Here is an 18,466-nt window from a genome sequence, read left to right on the forward strand (position 1 = left end):
GCATGAACGAACGTTGGGTGGCACGTTACTCAAGTCCTTATTTTGTCCGCTCGACTACCGTGGGCAGACGACGCAGGTCGGGAATGTTACAGATGGCGCAGCTGTGGGACCGAGATGGCAGATGGCCGTCCAGCTGTAACCGACTCTGAAGTTGGTCAGTCGACGGAAAGCGAGGCAGTCACACATAGGGATGCTTCAGCTTCACCGACACTGACGTCTGTAATGTCTTGGCTGGTGGCCAGGAGACGATGTGGCCTGGTGTTCGAACCTTCAAGAGCACGTGGCTGGTGCTTAGGACTGACATTCCAGGTTGCATTAAAACTAGAACCGGATGCTTCCCTGTGTCGAGCTCGAGTCTTTGCCCGACATATGCAACAACGTCCATCCGTCTGCTATGCTCTCACCTTTAGGACAAACCATTAGAATTGTAGCTATCTCCAATTTTCTCTCGGTGGATTTTCTTGTTACAGTTCTGCAAACACTATGAAGCAGGGGTGGTACCTGATGTTATTCAGGAAAAGATGCAGCCATCCCGGTCCTAGCAGTTAACTTGAGAATAAGACCCATGGGGACAACAACACAGATTATTTGTTTGTGCTTCTGACACAGCGCTCAGCTGACATAGCCGAATGCTGCATCACCAATCAGTTGGAGGCTCAATCAATAAAGCACTGATTGAACATGAGTGTCAGCTGAAGGCTAATGAAGCAATCATATCCAATCTGTGCCCCGTGCTCGATCGAGGTAGGTCAGGGTCAGCCTTACACTATCAAGCGCCCTGGGCGAATACAAGCTAGGGCGCTCCCCCTCCCTTTTTATACATTAATTTCTACTAGGTACGACACCAGATTGTTAGTAAACATGCGAGTAGTGGCGCAACATGAAAGCAACAAACAGCGACCGAGCATATACATGGCTTGCACGTGATGTCAGTCTGCTCTGTGCGATCGTCCAGGTCGGCTGAGGTCGCTGACCCCTAAGGCCAGTACTGAAGTAAAGGAAAAAAAATCCAGTCCACAGGCTTTGTGCTCGGTAAACACTGAGCTCTGCAGAAAACATGCTAGAAAAAGTGCCTATAGTTCTATCTCCTTGCCAATAGGCCATTCAGATGCATTTCAGGCATCATAATGTCACTTTCTTTGCTTTTTTTTTAGAGTAGAAAAGAGTGTACCTACATCTGCAGTCTATTACACTTCCTTGATTACCCTCCCCCTGACAATAGCTCTTCTTTGCTTTTTTTGTGCATCTAACACCATCTGCAAATAGTTATTATACACCAACTCCATTCTGTTACATCATGCTGCGGTGATGGCGCTTTGGGCACACTTCCGAGTGTGGGCGGAAGTTGTTACGCGGAACGGGCATTCCCATTTTGTTCTGGAAGAAACCAGACTAAAGCCTGCCTCCTTGTTAAAGCGCTGAGACTGGGGCTGTGGAACCAAGAAGGTGTGAAGATCAGTTTTCATCTGATTTCTGCCTACTTGGTTCATTTAAGAACGTGGATAGGTGCCGTGAAAAGGGAAAACCACAATGTCAAACCTCGATTGTGTGCGCTTTGGGTTAATTCAGACAGTTGTGGACACCAGGTTTTTTTTTTTCTTTGTTGTTGCAACATGAACGTGGAAAAATCATCAAGTCATCCGGACGACCCACAAACCATGTTCAGTGCATCTTCACACTCAAACAACTGTCTAATTGTTCAAACTGTCATCTGCTCTTTCAAACAACAGCGGCCCATAGATCAAATGTTGACCTGGTAATTTCAAAAAGAAGTAAGTGCAAGCCTTAAAAGACAAGTTTGAAGGTTTTTCGGGGTAAGTAGGCTCGGTGTAAACCATAGATATAAGGAGATGCTGACCATTGTTACCAGTGGCCATCATTGACTTGTTATGCCCGATTCACTTGGTCCAATCCTGCTTGCGATTTTCAGTATAAACTTCGAGTATCACAGCTACCGTCTACGCTTTTCCTGTCCAAGCGACGTCGCGACTGAAAATAGTGAGGAGAATCTCATCATGTGAATCAGGCTTTACCGTCGTATCTGCGGCGCTCACGCAGAATTAATCGCCGCACGTCACATTATTTACACAATGTTTTGCGGTGTAACGAGCCTCGTTAACTTCGCTCAGGCCACTAAAGCAGTAAGAAATAGCTAGGAAGACCAATCAACAATTCCAATGCAAAAAAGAGCAAGCTAGGGGACTCCACCCATGCCGCCAATATTGCATTCCAATGGTTTGTTGATCAATGAAGCGACACTGTTTGCCCCCACTCTATCGCGCACGCGTGGCGCCGGCGGCATGCTGCTAGTGGCACTCCTGTTTGTTTGTAAACATGAGTGAGTATAACCGGCAAACAGCTCCTGGTCATAGCACGTGTTACGCCGACACATTACAACTGTGTCTAGGATACACACTACGACTAAGGGCACTGCTTATGAGTCAGGGGTGGTCTGTAACAGCACATTAAGGAGAAGCTCTATGGCTTATTATGTGCGCTATTATTTTCTTCAGCTCGATATATATGTGTGCATAACTCAAAACGCCATTTAAAAAAAGATTTATGGCACGAAGGCGTACAGTGGTCGGATTGTTCTGTACGACCATTCGTGCAGAAGAAATGTCCTTTCTTTGGAGGCGCTGGCGGCATGTCTGGTGCCAAAAGAGACCCTTAGGCCCGCTTCATACGGGGCAACCTTTGCAGCAATTTCGAGGTTGCTGGCGGGTTGTTCCCTAGCTTTACCTAGATCGACGCGAATGCTATGTCAGAAGAGCCATAGTTGGCTTACTGATGTTTAATATATACAAGAAAAAGGAACAAGACTGGCCTATGGCCGTTACAGTCGGGAGCCAGGGATCGAATGCCTCAGTCCGGGGGGCCACGCTCAGCAAGCGCGCGCCCTTCTTCGTCCTGCTGCTGATGATAGCTGTTTGCAGAAGAACTGCGAACACATCAACGAATTGCTGAGATCGGGTCCGGCTCGAAACGGACGAGCAACTCGAACAACTGGGAGACGTTTGAAGCGGCAGCAGCCAATCAAAGACGCGATATTGTCACGCGACGCCCCTGTGGTGATGATGATGACAGCTAAAGACTTCGTTCTGGTTTGAAATGAAGCGTTTTGAAATAATCAGTTTCAGAAACATGAGTTAGTATTCTCAACACAATTCAGATATAAAAACACGTTTTTAGCGCACAGCTGTGCGTCTAAATAGTGCAGGAAAAATTAAATTTCATGATGATGATGGCAAGTCGTAGAAAATCGGTTGCTGCGTGTGAACGCGGGCGGCCCGTGTTGCTGGTGTTGCGACGTCAAATTGCTGGGTGAAATTGCCCCGTCTGAAGCGGGCCTTAGTGGACCTTTGAGGTCACGTGCTTGTTACCATCCTTTGTTTTGGAGGACCGGATTACGGATCTGATGCCTACAACCGAATGCACTTATGCATTGGGTGCTGAAAACAGCGTTCTTTTCCAGCTCGCTACTTGCATCACTGAAGCTTTGATTCACGGCGCCAGTCAAACCGCGTCGCCACGTATTCGAAAACGACCGCCTTCTGTTCTTGCGAAACATTCGTAATTTAGCAAAGCTACTCTCTCCAAAACAAAGCTTTCTGCCGGTGCTCTCTAGGTAAACATTGCACAGATATTTGAATCGTTCGACGCAGACCACCGGTTCAGCAGGTTCACTCAACTCACCAGACTGCCGAGGTTCTAGTGCCGCCATCGAAAGGTGGTACGAAGTGTTTACCACCTGCGAGTAGCGCTTGCCACTCTCTAATGTGACTCCTGGAAAGAGAAAAAGAAAATTGTGTGACATTAGAAAAGAGCCGCGCTGGTTGCGCGCCAATAACCGAGCGCGTGCATAGCTCGCGCAACGTGGTGAAGAAACCGGCGCGGCAAGTGTTCACATTGCCAGAAGAACTTAAGGGAGAACCTACCCCAAAACATGGCTCAAGGTGCTTGTACGCTTCGACGTGGAGTGTGAAATGGCACGGGGGAAATCAGGCGCCCAAGCTCGCTACGGCCCGTGAAACACCCGACCACACGCCGATTGTTTTAACTTTCGCCGCTACTGCCGCGCTGCCGCAACTAGCACAAAAGGAAATGGACCAGGATTGTTTTCACCGTCGACACGCACGACGCCGTTTAGTAGCTAACTAAAAGGCCTATTTTATAAAATAAAAAACAAAAAATAACTATAAACATATTTCTAAAACCTTTCGTTTTATTAACTTATATCAAGTACATTCGAAGTAATCCATCAAAATAAGTACGCGACTGTTGCGGCCAGTTGCAGCCTGCAAGGCTTAGTGAACGCCATTTTGTTTTTGTAAAATGGCTCCGTTTGTTGGGATGCTTCCGAAATGAAGTTTCTTTACCTCCGGTGCTTATCAATCGGATCGTGGACCCTGGACAACGCAGGCAAAGCCGTTACGTGCTCCGTGAAAGCGAAGACACAGTGCTTCTAGTCGACTGAGCGTCTGCAGCGAACGTCTTTCGGCGGTAAGCGATACTGCCGATTACAGCAGTAGCTGTAGTGCTGGTGGGGTGGGATTTCACCTTCTTGGCTCAAGAAATTCGCCCAGAAACGCTATTGACATGTCGGCATGACGAAAAACTAGCTTTTACCGTACGGCTTCTGGGTGCCGAGACCGCTTTCGTTCCCGCCGTTCATGCAAACCATTGCGGTAGTATACCTACGTTCGTCTGCGGGAACTATGCGGTCCATTAAAACGGTACTTCGTTCGGACCGATGTTGTTCGGATTGCGTGTTTACGCGCTTGCACGAACCAAGCGATCCAACCCCTAAACCTGATCGTGGGTCTTTCTTTTTGGGCGTTCGTCCGAAAGTCGGCGAACAAGCTCTCAACTTTGCGAGCGGTGCGAGGTTAGTCGTCTACGTAGCGCGAACAGATGGTTTGCTTGTCCACTGTGCAGCGATATCGACTATCTAAAAATACGGCGGAATCTCGATGAGCGAGCGATGTCCGCACGCCTATTGTTTTAGCACACTGGAGGAGTGGGGGGGGGTTTATCAGTCCGACTCCTGACCAGCCCACCCACACGGGCCGAAAGCCTGACCAAGCAAGACCCCTTTCAGTCGGGGCCCGTCAGCAGAGCACCCGCCTCTCGACCTATTTTGTTACTTTCTTTTATTTTTAGGATGTGGGTCGCGCTCACAACGGCGGATTAAACTGCTCGAAAAGAATATCCCTTTCGTACTGTGGGACCAAAGTTGTGCGACGAATTTTGGTGGAGCCTCCGGACTGTCAGCGTTCAGATGTGTCTCCGGTCATGCGAATAGCCACACCGCCAAAGTGCTCGGCGAGACAGGTGTCGTCGGGGAAGTTTATTTTCGTCGGTTATCTTTTTGCTGCGCTTATTCGCGTGATATACTAGCCCTGGGCGCGTTTGTTTTCTTTTAGCGTCTCTGTTGTATGTATATAGGGTGTCACAAAATAAAATTTAGTTTTTTTTTCTTGTTTTTTTTTACCGCAAAAATAAACTAGGCGTCGCCGAACGCAAAGTTACGCGTGATTTTCTGAAAATTTCAATGGGAAAATGGCGGCCGACGGAGTTTTCAAATACATGGGGCTCTATGGCACCAGAAACCGAAAACGGGCGAAAATGGACTCCATTTTCCCATTGAAATTTTCAGAAAATCACTAACTTTTGATTAAGTTATTGGATGTGACCTCAAGAGCTACCTTCGGGCGGAGAATGAGCGTTCGGCGATGCCTAGTTTATTTTTTGCGGTAAAAAAAAACAAAAAAAAAAACCTGTAAATATTCTTTTGTGAACTTTTTTTCCTCTTGTGTGTGTGTGTTACGTTTTGTGACGCTTTGTGAGGGAGCATATCAACGTTGCTCGTGATGGTTCTGCTTAACCGTCGTAATGTATAGAAGAAAAATAAAAATACCGTATTACCGTATTTACTCGAGCAATAGCCGCACTATTTATGAACAAGGCCCTTGCGTCTACTTTCCCTCAAAGCACATATACATCCAATCATCGCATTGTGCAGAAATAACATAGCGAATAACTAGATCGAGAACACAACTCTCCATACAAATGCAACCTTCAAAGATGGTATCTTCGCGCGAGGACGTTATCTCTGTCCTGTAAACAGTTGGAATCATGCTGTCGATCACGGTGACTGGCAATCCGCGTGCTCCGCGGAAAAGGGAACCCTCAGGTTTTCTTCATGAGCAGTGCGGCTATTACTCGAGTAAATACGGTAATTGTTATCGTCGGCCAGTCACAACTGACACGTGATCACCATTTTCTTTGGGGGCTGTGATCACTCAGAGTCAGAGCAGCTTGATTCATCCACTGTCTTGGTATTTAATAGCCTTTTAACAAACATACTTATATAAAAATGGGAAAAAAAAGTTTTTACCAGGAAATATGATTAACCTTGTTTGTGAGTTTAAAATGATAAACATTTTGGGTGTGTACTGCGAAATTGGTGGCAATAATCTCTTCGCCAAATTACCCAAGTATCAAGGTGAATGCTGGGAACCTAGATACTGTACACGTGCTTGCCGTGTCAGTAGAAAATATTCTAAGTAAATAACCGAGATAAAGCCTCGACGAATGCAAGCGTAAAGTGCTATTTGTTTTAGAGTTTTGCTTAATAACGGTTGCTCCTGTGGAGGCCAGCACGTGCAGCGCATGTAACTACACGCACAGCGTGTTTCTTGGTGCTTGCGTAATACACCATCCCAGTATTTACGAGTTCTCAGCCCAGCCGCGATAGCCTCAGCCCAGAACACTGGAAATGGAACCGGCCAGGACCCCTTTCTTTTGGAAAGGTCTTAGTACCGCACATGCTTGAATGAAGTAAATATGGACCCCTTCAAAAATTGCGCCCTCTTACTGTCTGTCTAAAAATATTGTGCAGTGGCGTGCGCAAAAAACACCATGAAAATGGCCAGTCTTTCAAATGTATACAGTTTCTTAGAAGTGAGTATTCTATCATTTATAGACTTGCCAGCTTGTTGGTGTTCTTTGCGCACGCTATTGTGCAGTATTTTGATAGTCTGTGATAGTCAAGCATTGCTGAGAACGTGGGTACGCCTCATCAATGCTCGACTATGAGAAGATCTAGCCACACCAGCACCGAGATGGCGGCATGAAAAAACCGTACTTGCAAAGATCTTTTTTTTTTTTTTTTTTTTTTTCTTTTTATTTTGAGTGAAACGTTGCAAGCAAAGCACCACCACGGTCACTCGATTAGGACTGAAGGATTGAGTGGCCGTGGCACCACACACATTTGGGCCTTCAAACTACGAACGGTGTTTCAATATATTTACTGTGACGATACTTTATTTCGAATAGATTTGCGGATGCGATAGGGAGTGATTGAGTTCATCTTAGCACGGTACTTAAATGCACCGTGAAACGCAAATTTGCGGTGGACAACCCAATGATCCTTCGCACCTTACGAGACTACGTGATCGTGAGTTGCCTTTGATGTATGTATGCAATGCCACGAGTGGCGATTAGCTAGCTGAAGGTGCGATTTACTTTTCTCGTTCCGCTGCTTTGGAGGTTCCATAGACCCTTCGCAATGTTGTATTTTAGAGGGAGGAGGGAGCGTACCATCGCGGACAATATGAGCTGCAAAAGTTCTTCTTCCTTTTCTAAAATACCTGCCAACATCTAAAAAAAAAAAAAAAAAAAAATTGTCAGAACGGTTTTATGGAATGTGAACCTTAGGTCCCACTCCCTGAACACTCTGGACATATTGAGAGACAATGCCCGATACCAGTGGCGTAGCCAAAAAGAAAACGTCAAACCTTCCCCGCAAAAAAAAAAAAAAAAAAAAAAAAAAAAAAAAAATGGTTACGTTTTTGTTTGATACAATATCTACACTGCCACCCCTCTTCCAATGTATTGCATTTCCCGTTTCACCTCGAGGACCCTGACTGAATAGGCTGTTAATCTAACATAAGGAGAAAGTTTACGTAAGAATCAATTATTATTATCCGCCAAGATGTCATTTTCTCTTCGTCGATATTTAACCTGTTTACAAACAAGCCCTCGCGATGTACTGCGCTTGCTCCCTATTGGCCCCGAGCGGGACCGATTGGAGCGCTGCGATCGTTCGACCGTGACGTAGGATGGGGGATCACGTGATAAGGCCAGCTATCCCGCCTTGCTTTGGTCGGGGACTTCGGAAACCGTTCGCTCAATACTTTTGCTTCTTTTTTTTTTTTTGTGTGTGTGTGTGTGTGAAGCCTGATCAGCACACGCGCGGATCGGCTTCAGCAGCTGTCGAGCTCAGGGAGCAATGGTAAAGTACTGTTCGGTATCGCAATGCCGCAGTTACGCGAACGACCCAAACATCAGCTTCCACATCTACCCCAACGAGAAGCATTCCAATATAATTCATAAATTGTGAACAGTCTCACCCTGCATAGCAGTACATTTCTCATACAGCTTCAATATCATTTGAACGATGGGGTTAAAAGTGTATGTGCAAGTTGGCGGCAAGCAATTCAAGTAGAGCTGGGTGCTAATATACTTGAAAGAGTAATTTACAAAGGGCAACAAGACATAAAATTTTACTGACTATTTTAATGCAAACATCACTCACAGCTTAGTGGTACTTAAGCAACCAGCAACTGCATAAATGTGAGCATGTTATGTGGCTCCATTTATTCTCGATCTATATCACAGCACGCCGGCCGGTGAGTGCATACAACCTAGCAAAATAACGTTACACGGCATGTTACTTCCCCTATGCTTTGATGGAGCACGATGTGTCATTGACGTTTCTTCCATTTAGTGTTATCTCCAGCTCGTGCGCGGGTACGAAGTGAGCGCCGACGTTTGGAGAACGAATCCAATGAACGTGTAACAATCCCTATCCAGCTTCTTGATGCTGCAGGAGAACACGTGTCCCGCTTCAAGAACACTTTCGCCCACAAGCGACAGCCGGGATGTTTCGTGGGCCTTGTCCACGAACACATTGATGCTGCTTACAGCTGAAAAGGGGTACACAGTTGTAACGGGGTGCCCACTGCCCGGTCGAATAGAAATTAAAAAAAAAAAAAATCGTCTTCAACGGTGGGTCGCACTTCGTAAGCGTCCATTGCGGTGCGCGAGACAGCCGCCGAAAACGACAAGTTGACCCGCACCTTCTAGTCCACGCCGCCGCGCTTCCCTGCAGCGACCGTTTCCCTGCTCGCCTCCAACCGGTTCACCGGCTCCGCGGAAGCGTTGGTACGGCAGCCGATTTAGGAACTTGACTAGGTCGAGTAGTAAAACGAAACATTGGCTTAAAAGAAGCCTTAAACACCCGTAGTATTAAAAAGAGTGAGGACCGAGACGCTCCACCCTTGACGCAGAGTGCAGGAAACGGTCACGTGATCCCCCATCCTACGTCACGACGATAGGCCCGTCAGGTGGCGCCACGCCATGTTCTCGGGGCTAATACCAGTAGCGGCGCGACCGCAGCGGCCTGACGTAAAGGAACGTTTCACGAGGGAAAGAAAAAGGGGAATACAGCAAAATAAGTCGTCTTCCCCTTGAGTCACTACCGCTAACCACCTCCAGCAGCTTGTCTGTATCGCCAATTTTTTTCCTTTTTTTTCTTTTTACGAAATGTGTTTAAAGCAAAGGTTTTATTAAATAATAAAATAAAAAAAAAAGTTTAACGGAAAAGTGTAACACGTAATCTCCCCGCTCATTATAGCGGGAAAATCTGAATTAGCGTATAACTGATTCTACACCGATTCGAGGGGGAGGGTGACGCAGTACACCGACCTCACCGGTCGGTTTCGTGACGTCGCCGATGCCGGCATGCATCGTGGGAACTCTATGTCCCTGCACGCGCGACAACTGTGTGCTGCGAGTCCGCGCGAGTGCAACACCAGATGGCAGGACGCGTCTCGTGCACTGGCGCCTGCCTCCTGCGTGCTCTACACAGTTATGACGGCGTCACGCGTGCCTGGAACGCTTCTTTGGATCGGTCTATAGACGTTTGCAAGTACGCCCTCTGGCCGCCGCCATTTTGTTGTTGGTGTGGGTAGATCGTTTGATAGTCAGCGCTGCCGGGGCCGTGGGTACGCCTCAGCAATGCTTGACTATCAGACGATCTTCCCACACCAGCACAAGATGGCGGCGCCCAGATGGCGTAGTTGCAAACGCCTATAGACCGACACTGTTTCCAAACAAGCCCGCGTGTTTTCACACCAGGAGTGGGCAGTGCGCGAGCGCAGAAACCATATTCGCTCGAGGTGAAGCTTCTGCGCATGCGCCGTTGCGACAACAGCGCCACCACAGAGGCGTACCGTCAGAGCTGCGTGTTGGTCCGTTTCGAGGGGACCCTCTGGAACATGGTTTTCCCCATCTGTACGTACGGTATATCTGATAATGCTGAGTTGTATACGTTCTTGGCTGGATTGAAGGACGACAGGTATTCCTACTCTGCTTGGAGTGCAGCCTTGTCGTCGTCGTCACATTTGTACCGTTCTTCGCACCGGATCTCGAAACGCCAGTGTCTGTTCTTGTTGGGTTGCGCTTGGCGCGGTGCGACCTGCATCTATCTCTGGCTGGCCTTACGGCAGTTGGAATCAATTTATTGACGAAACGAGGCTTCGTAATGCTGTAAGCGGAGAGGAGCTTGCATACAGAATTCAGCAAACCTATTTTACTTGACAACAAGCAAAGTTTAAAGCGCATCCACCTCAGACGCACTTGACGGGAAGTGCAAGTTTTTAAAAGGTACTTGGGTACTACTTGAAGTACATAATACATCATTCCGTGCTACAGCGATCTTTGATAGCTGTTATCTAAAAGTGCTGTATTGGGATGAAAAAAAAAAAAAAAAGAAGGAAAAGGACAGTTTTAATAGTGACCGTGTTTGTAAGTTGGTAATGCTAAGCAATTAACTGCCCCATTTTTATTTTTTTTTTAAACAATGCATAATATGGCACAATATGTATGCTTCTTCTTTTCTTTTTTTTTGACGGGTTGCAGATTCTATTTATTTCTACAAAGACTAAATATATTTCTGCAAGTATCCATTTTTTCTTTCTCCCATTTTGAAGGAACAAAAAGTTAATTCGTTAAACGAGCCGAAATGTGTTACTCGTCTTTAGTGAGACAAAACAACGCTATGTACAAAACTTTTTTTTTTTTTTTTTTTTAAGGTTGCAGTGTCGGGAATGTTTTTACGGCAGATCTGCGGCACGTGACTTGAGTGTGGGAATACGCGGACCTTGGCGTCGGTCGCGTTCGACTGGATGGAGTCCAGGGCCGGTTGTGTCGCTCCACGTGCGAGACATACTTAACGAAACTGAGCGGTCAAAACAAACTTGACCGCCGTGATTCCTCCAGGCGAATCGCTCTGGGATTTACGCGACGGTCGATCGTTAAAACACCGCGATCGTACACGATCTACGTATTGGTTCGTTTGCACCGTTATCCCAGCCGCTAGGCGATACGAACAGTCCCTTTTCAAAACCCAATCGAGCAACATTGGGGCTGTGTTCCAAATCTTACCAAATGGATCCGAGTTGCTCCGGCGGGTCGTGTCACGTGACAACACAGATTGAAAAACGCTGGACGCGGGTAGGTTTCGGTACGCCAAGGTACAACACCCTTACCCTGGAGTAAGATATATAGTAGATTTCGGAACACGGCCTGGAAGTCATCATTTCTTGGGCCTTGTGTTTGGGGACGCCGACAAGGTTCGACCAACGGAAAATGGGCGACTCCCTCACCGGGGGAAGGAGGAAAGGGGGGGGGGGGGGGGGAGTTTTTAGTGTTTTTTTTTTCCCCTATCTCCCAACGGTTTGCTTGGCGATCATCTTCATGGCCTGGAGACAGAGGAACGCAATGACTTGAAAGAGGAGATCAGGTTTTTGTTATTATTTTCAGGCTAGGTGGCGCAAGCTACCGCCCGTTATAAAGGGTATAGCCGTTATTATTCATCCATTGGGCAGGAGGCTAGGGTGTGATTGGAGGCGAGCTGAACCGAGTTCGTGCCGAAAGCTGGCGGAGTCATCGTGTCCAATAGACGCCCGGAGGACGTGCCAAAATAATGGCAGACTTCGATAATATAGACCTTTAGCTAAATTACCCAAGCACTAAAGAGAACGTTGAGAACGTAGGTACACGCGCTCCACGTGTTCGCCTTCCGTAAAGTTTAAAAAAAAAAAAAAAAGCGTTTATCGAACGTGTGCGCGAAGTGCCACTTCTTTTAGATTTTTGCTTTCGAAACAGTTGGAGCAGAAGACGCCAGCACGCGCAGCGCGTGTACCTACGTTCCCGGCCTCCTTTTTCACGCTTGGGCGATTCGGCAAAAGGTATATTGGCGCAGCAGCTACGAAATGGCACCCACGTTTGAAAAGGGCCCGTTCCAACGATGATCGCGGATGCGAACAGAACACGTTGTTGGCAACCTTTATGACGCTTCGACCTTGCGAACCGACAGCGAACAGCACCGATAGGAGCGTCATATCTGCTGCCCAGCGTCCTGACCGCGTGTGCGTATGCCCCTTTGCAGCGTAGTACATTTCTTACCGGCGAATTTGTTTCTCTCGGAGGACAAGTAGTGATGGCCTCCAGCATGGTGTGAGGAGGATCACGTGCAAGCCATGTATACAATCGCGACGCTTTTTTTTTTTTTTTTTTTTAATTTTGTTATTCAGTTTTTGCGTGTTTTTGTATCGTGTTGCGTGTGTGCGAGTCTGAAGTTCAGGTTACACATACACCAGCTGCATCCTGAAATTTTTTTTTTGTGTGTATTATTTTCTAGTTTGTTGATTTCCGTCTTTCTCAGTTTCATCTGGAATAATTGTGCTTTGCGTTTAGTTCCAAAAAAAAAAAAAAAAAGCCAATAAAATTTGTCACAAAAAAAAGACGCGTAGAAATAATTGTTTTAATCGATTACATTCAGCTACTGCTGTTATGTTTTTCAATAGTGACTGTGAAGCTTTTGTTTAGTGAGGTTGGTTCTCCGTTATAAGTGTGTGTGTAGGGGCGCGGAGATTAGTTTTTTTTTTTTTTTTAATCGTGAAAATTGAGGGAAACTGGGGCGGGGGGGCGGGGGGGGGGGGGCAATTTTGTGCACTTCATGAAAACTTTAAAGGGGTTCGTGAAACGTTTTATTTGAAATTCCGAGCTATAAGTCTGTTTGGAATACCTTGTCCTTCGTTATAAAACCCACGTTCATTCATTTGGTCGTCGAAATTGATTTTCTAGCGTAAAAAGGAGAATTTCGGTTTATCGGGAGCTTCCTTCGTGGTTCTACGAAAAATACGTCACAATAAGTAACCTATAGATAGTTTTTAGATATCGCTCCAAGTGCGACGCCATAATGACGTCACGCAAGCAATTGTAAAATGGCCGACCTCATTGAGCTCTAGCGTCGTCTATTACACCGCCGTTGGCCTTTAGGTTTCGACGAGCCATACGCCGACACCGTACGTTGCTACCGTATGTCGTGCCACAGAGAAGAGTTTCGGGGAATCATTTTTGCAACTTAGATCGGTCGAACCGCGTTCCCACACGATCGTCAAATAACGTGCCGCGAATACGTTTTCTGCTTCGAGCAGAAAATGGTTGGATTCGCTCGCAGAACAAGGACAAGGAAGGTGGAAATGTAGGCGAAAGGAATCGCTTTTGCGCACTTGACCAGCGGCATGTCAAGTCACTGCTGAGGAAGATCGTGGCAAAGGAAAATTGTCAGAGAAAACTCGCTACAACGTCTAGGGCAACACCGCGAAAATAAGCAACAAAAAACGGATGTGCTGAGAGTCGAGAGGTTATGCGCGCGCGCGTCCCTCCTTTCAACTGATTTCGTGAAGGTGAAGGTTCGAATCCTCCGGGGGTTATAATTTTGTATTGCTTCGCTTTCGTTTTATCATAATTCTAATCCACAATCAGGTTCCACAGCGAATGCGAGCCGCGGCTGGACTGCGTTACAAAAAGACAAAAGACTCGAATGTGTTTGAAACAAAAATTGGATCGCAATCACGCGATGAAGTGGCTTAAACTAATACGAGAACGCCAATAAATAACTGAACGTTTTTATGACTCTCAATTTATTATTTTAAGATTCGATTAAGTTGAATATTTGTTCAGTCATTTTTCTTTGCTATCGTTACGTTTTGTTGCTTGCGCTGCCGTAGAGTGCCGCATGGTCGTTTCAGGCAATCAGAAAAGAAAAAAACAAAAACAAAAAAAAAACGCGGTTTTTATGCACTGTATATAAAATGCAGACGGAGTATTTCGCCGTAATACTTTGGAATGGACATATTTTCGGTCCAGTGATTTTCTTTTCATGACTCCTTTAAAAACAGACTAAGTGAGGGACATGTGTGTAGCTATAGGCACGGACACCATATGCTTTAAAGTTAACCCCGTGTGCAAAAAAGGCAATGCCCGAATGAATAGTTGAGTCTATAGACCAGGCGGTCTCAAACTCATTCGAGTGTGGGGGCCAAGTAGCCCACCTCCCGAAAGGTCGAGGGCCAACGGGGGAGGGGGGGGGGGGGGGGGGCGGCAAGGCAATACTCGGCTATTTCGGGACAAAAGAAACGAGCAGCAGTGGTGCTTCACGGGATTAGCAGCCGACTGTCCCAGCGACATCACAGTGATTTTCTAGAGATTTTGTGCTTTCTGCTTTGTGTATATCCTCACCGTTTCGTCATCTTTTGCTTTCATTTGCATATACGACTACTTTGGGCTCACATCTGATGTTGTAAAACTGAAAACACCAACGTACTGACAGTTTTCAATAGAACGAGAGCAAGCACACCGTCCTTGCCCTGCCGCACCATTCATATAGGCTTAACAGGCATAAAGAAATATCTCTTCCTACGGCAGATTTTGCCTTCCTGACGATTTTTATAGCAGTATTAGAACAAGATACTTGTATATTAAAGGTATTTCTTGACAACTAGAAGCCCCGCGTTCATAGCTTTATCTTTGACAGTTGCTCCTGCGGAGCCAGAGTTTGTGCAGCCGAGGTGTCTCCTTGAGCGAAGAGCTCGCGCTTGTAGCCTAGTTGTGGTATTGCCGTTCTCTTTGATTTAAATAAGAATGGTTGAGAAGCAAAATTTTGGCGAAGCAATACTCAATCCAAAAGAAAACAATGGTGTAAAATGTGTGACATTATATTTGTCTTTACACATATAACTCTTTCTAAACTTCCATCATTACCAACGTGCGCACTAACAAGTATATTATATTTGCGGAGCCCCTTTATGGGCGCAAATGAATCGACGATATAAAGATATTATTTATGGCGCATTAGTGCTCGTGGCATGGGAACGGGGGCTTGCAGCCTCGAGAGGTTTGCGGGCCGCGTCCCTGAGAGTCGCAGGCCGCGTGTTCGAGACCCCGGCTATAGACCATTCCATTAAGTGCTCTCAGGACGGCGCCATTTTGTTCGACTGCAGCGTCGTCTCCATACATTCGGGCATGCCCACCGGGCAACGTAGTTTGGTTTCACAAGTGACGCCATCTTGTGGGGAATTCTAGCAACTCTGAGATGGCCCGCGGCCGCGATCATTCGACCCAAGCTTGAATCTCTGGGTGCCGTTCCGAACTCTGACGCGGCGCTCGTGTCCAATCACTCGGTGACATGGCCTTCCCAAAGTTGCTCTTTTCGGCCACCAGCCGCGCTGACTAGCAGCCGTCCGAGGCGCCTCCTGTTCACTGCCCTAGGGTTGTTTCGACGGATTTGGCGGGGCACAAGACGGAGAAGGCACGCGCCCGATTCCGAAAGCAGACGACAAACCGGTCATCCATTCGGGGACTGTTACCCGGACGTGCATTGGGACTTCCTCACGGAGTAAAACCACAGGGAATCCAGGGCCCTGATTGGCTTATTTGAACGTCCCGCTCTTTCACAAGCAGGAGACAACCGTGACCCATTCGCGCTCGTTGTTCGAGATAAGACGGCTCGTGGCAGTAAATCCAGTAGCGTTGACGGGGACGTACCATACGACGACCACCGAGGACGGCGGCGACACAATGGCTGACGATATTTGGCGGTAAACGAGGGTAGTTTTGGCAGCGGCGTAAAGCAATCCAACACCGCGTGGTGGAGCGCTAGAAGCGTCGACCGCGTGACAATAATCCGCGCGCAGAAGTAAAACGCGAAGATGACGGTGTCGGTTCCGTTAGGGCCGTAAGCCAGCAAGCAGATCTCGCGTGGCGGCATCTCCACGTCGAGGCGGCATCTGTGTACGCGTGAAACACTGGCGGCTTTTTACCCAAACCTCGAGGCTCTCCTCTCCCCTCCCCTCTCTACCGCGTAAACAAGGGGAACGTGTGTTGAAAAGCCGCTAACGCTACCCGGACGGAGTGTGCATTTAGTCGTGGAACTGCTGCGCTATTTGCGCCAAACTGCGCCAGAACGAACAACCTGCTACGTGTTCCGCGAATATTCGAATATTCGCGCAACCCTACTCTTCGCACATAATACTTAAGCATTAAAAAAAAATCCTGAAAAGCATGACGCTGCTTCTTCAGTTGGCGATGCAACTGAAAATTAAGAAAGTACAGTTTTATTTTTCTCGAATGCCCAAGTACTAGGTGCGAAGAATATGGTTGCGCGGATATTCGATTTTTTAATCAGTAGTTTCAAATACTACGCTGTTCGATATTTTCTTCGAAATGAACTGCGATACTTTTCGAAGTGTCGATCGCGGTGGGTTAGCCACCTTGAGTGCGCTTCTCCTCAAGCACTATTGCGCTGCGGGGAAGCAATACCCGCGGAGCTGACACAGCGATCTTGCGACTCGCTTCGCCGCAGCGGAGCCGCGCGCTTAGGCGAAAAACACCCTCAAAGTGGTCTGACGCACGCGCGAACCTGGTGTATTTAAAAAAAAAAAAAAAAAAAAAAAAAAGGGGGAGGGGGGAACGTTGTGATTGTTAATATTTACATCGCAGTAAAATCTTTAAAATGTTACTATGTCTACTTACTATGCAGCGGTATATGTTAGGAAGCGATGTTCTAACAACCTGTGTTCATTATATTTGCTTGTTTTTTCTTTTTAATCCAGAATTCAAGAAAATATTTGCATATAGCAAGAATATTTGTAAATCACCTCAATTAGGTATGGCTGGGCTCCTTTATAGGTTTAATTTGATGTAATATTTTTCGTTTACTTGCCATCCCAATATAGGTATTGGACTCTCTGAGGCCACAGTCTGTAAGTATAGCTTGATTAAATTTAACAGAGCTCATAAGTGTGCAATTAGAAGCTTGAGAACAATTCGTGAGTTCAGCTGAATTTTCGCTTAAGCATGGTGGAACAGTAGTGAAAGGCATGGAGAAAGGCGCAGCAACTACTCAATATTAGATTAAATAAGATTCGGCCAAAACCACTATTCACTTTGAAGTTACTTCGAACCCAAAATCCATTTTTTTTTTGCACATGCCTAACAAAGAGTTGTCGGTTTTTGTGCAAACAGTGCTCACATGGATCGCAGTGAATAGCTAGCGTTCTTCATTGTGATCGGTTAAAGTAGCTATGTGCTCCACTTAGCTGCTGTATGAACAGTAGCAGGTGGAATACGAGCGAGAGCAGCGTGACCCCAAACCCTACAAAGTAGCCAAAAACATCTTGTGTGTGTGTGTGTGTTAAACGCATACCGAATATACTATCGGTACTCCTAATAGGTCAGTTGAGACATCAGCAAGATTACCGCCGTATGCTTGTTCAATCAAAAAATAATACCATTCGTCCATTTCGGGTGGTCACCGACCACCACGCGCTGTGTTGGTTAGCGAGCCTGAAGGACCCATCGGGACGCCTCGCTCGGTGGAGCCTACGACTGCAAGAGTACGACGTGACCGTGGTCTACAAGTCAGGCCAAAAACACAGCGACGCCGACTGCCTGTCCAGAGCCCCTGTTGAGTCAGCTACCGGATGTGCCAAAGACGACGGCGACGACGACATCTTTCTTGGCGCGGTGAGCATTCACGGTATGGCAGCGCTCCAGCGGGATGATCCTGAGTTGTGTGCACTGATCGACCACTTGGAGGGACGAGGAGGTAAGATTCCCCGAGCCTTCTGACGTGACCTGCCAAGATTCGCCGTCCGGAGAGGTACCCTCTATAAAGAGAACTTCGGGGACAACAACTCGACGTGGCTCTTGGTGATTCCTGCTAGTCTTCGAGAAGAGATCTTCAAAGCCAGCCACGACGACCCAACATCTGGTCACCTTGGCTACAGTAGGACTCTTGCACGGATCCGAGAAAAATACTACTGGCCCAAGCTCCCGAAGACTGTACACCTCTACGTCCGTTCGTGCCACGAATGCCAACGACGCAAGAAACCACCGACGAAGCCGGCAGGTCTCCTGCAACCGATCGCGCCCCCGACTGCACCATTCGAGCAGATTGGAATGGATCTTCTCGAACCTTTCCCACCGTCGACGCAGGGAAACCGTTGGATAATCGTGGCAACTGATTATCTCACCAGGTGCGCCGAGA

At 47.1% G+C, this 18,466-nt stretch overlaps 2 protein-coding genes across 4 annotated transcripts in view; one reads left to right on the forward strand and one right to left on the reverse strand.

The window, feature by feature from the left end:
* LOC8038029 (46 kDa FK506-binding nuclear protein) overlaps positions 1-4,148 on the reverse strand; it is a 38,675-nt gene extending 34,527 nt beyond the window's left edge. Inside the window, exons 1-2 of one of the 3 annotated variants that reach the window (XM_029970428.4) lie at positions 3,939-4,148; positions 3,697-3,786 (exon numbers count right to left, since the gene is read on the reverse strand). In XM_029970428.4, coding sequence (XP_029826288.2) covers positions 3,697-3,786; positions 3,939-3,948 — 100 coding nt within the window. In that variant the 5' untranslated portion in view covers positions 3,949-4,148. The remainder of the gene's footprint in view (positions 1-3,696; positions 3,787-3,938) is intronic. The other 2 variants (XM_029970427.4, XM_029970429.3) reach the window with 2 other exon arrangements.
* Positions 4,149-4,315: 167 nt separating this feature from the next.
* LOC8038030 (SPRY domain-containing SOCS box protein 1) overlaps positions 4,316-18,466 on the forward strand; it is a 98,061-nt gene continuing 83,910 nt past the window's right edge. Inside the window, exon 1 of the mRNA XM_040498808.2 lies at positions 4,316-4,503. The gene's annotated coding sequence lies outside the window, so the exon portion shown is untranslated. The remainder of the gene's footprint in view (positions 4,504-18,466) is intronic.

The sequence above is a fragment of the Ixodes scapularis genome, unplaced genomic scaffold (genome assembly GCF_016920785.2).
Source record: "Ixodes scapularis isolate PalLabHiFi unplaced genomic scaffold, ASM1692078v2 PGA_scaffold1__304_contigs__length_218370807, whole genome shotgun sequence".
Classification (NCBI taxonomy): Eukaryota; Metazoa; Arthropoda; class Arachnida; order Ixodida; family Ixodidae; genus Ixodes; species Ixodes scapularis.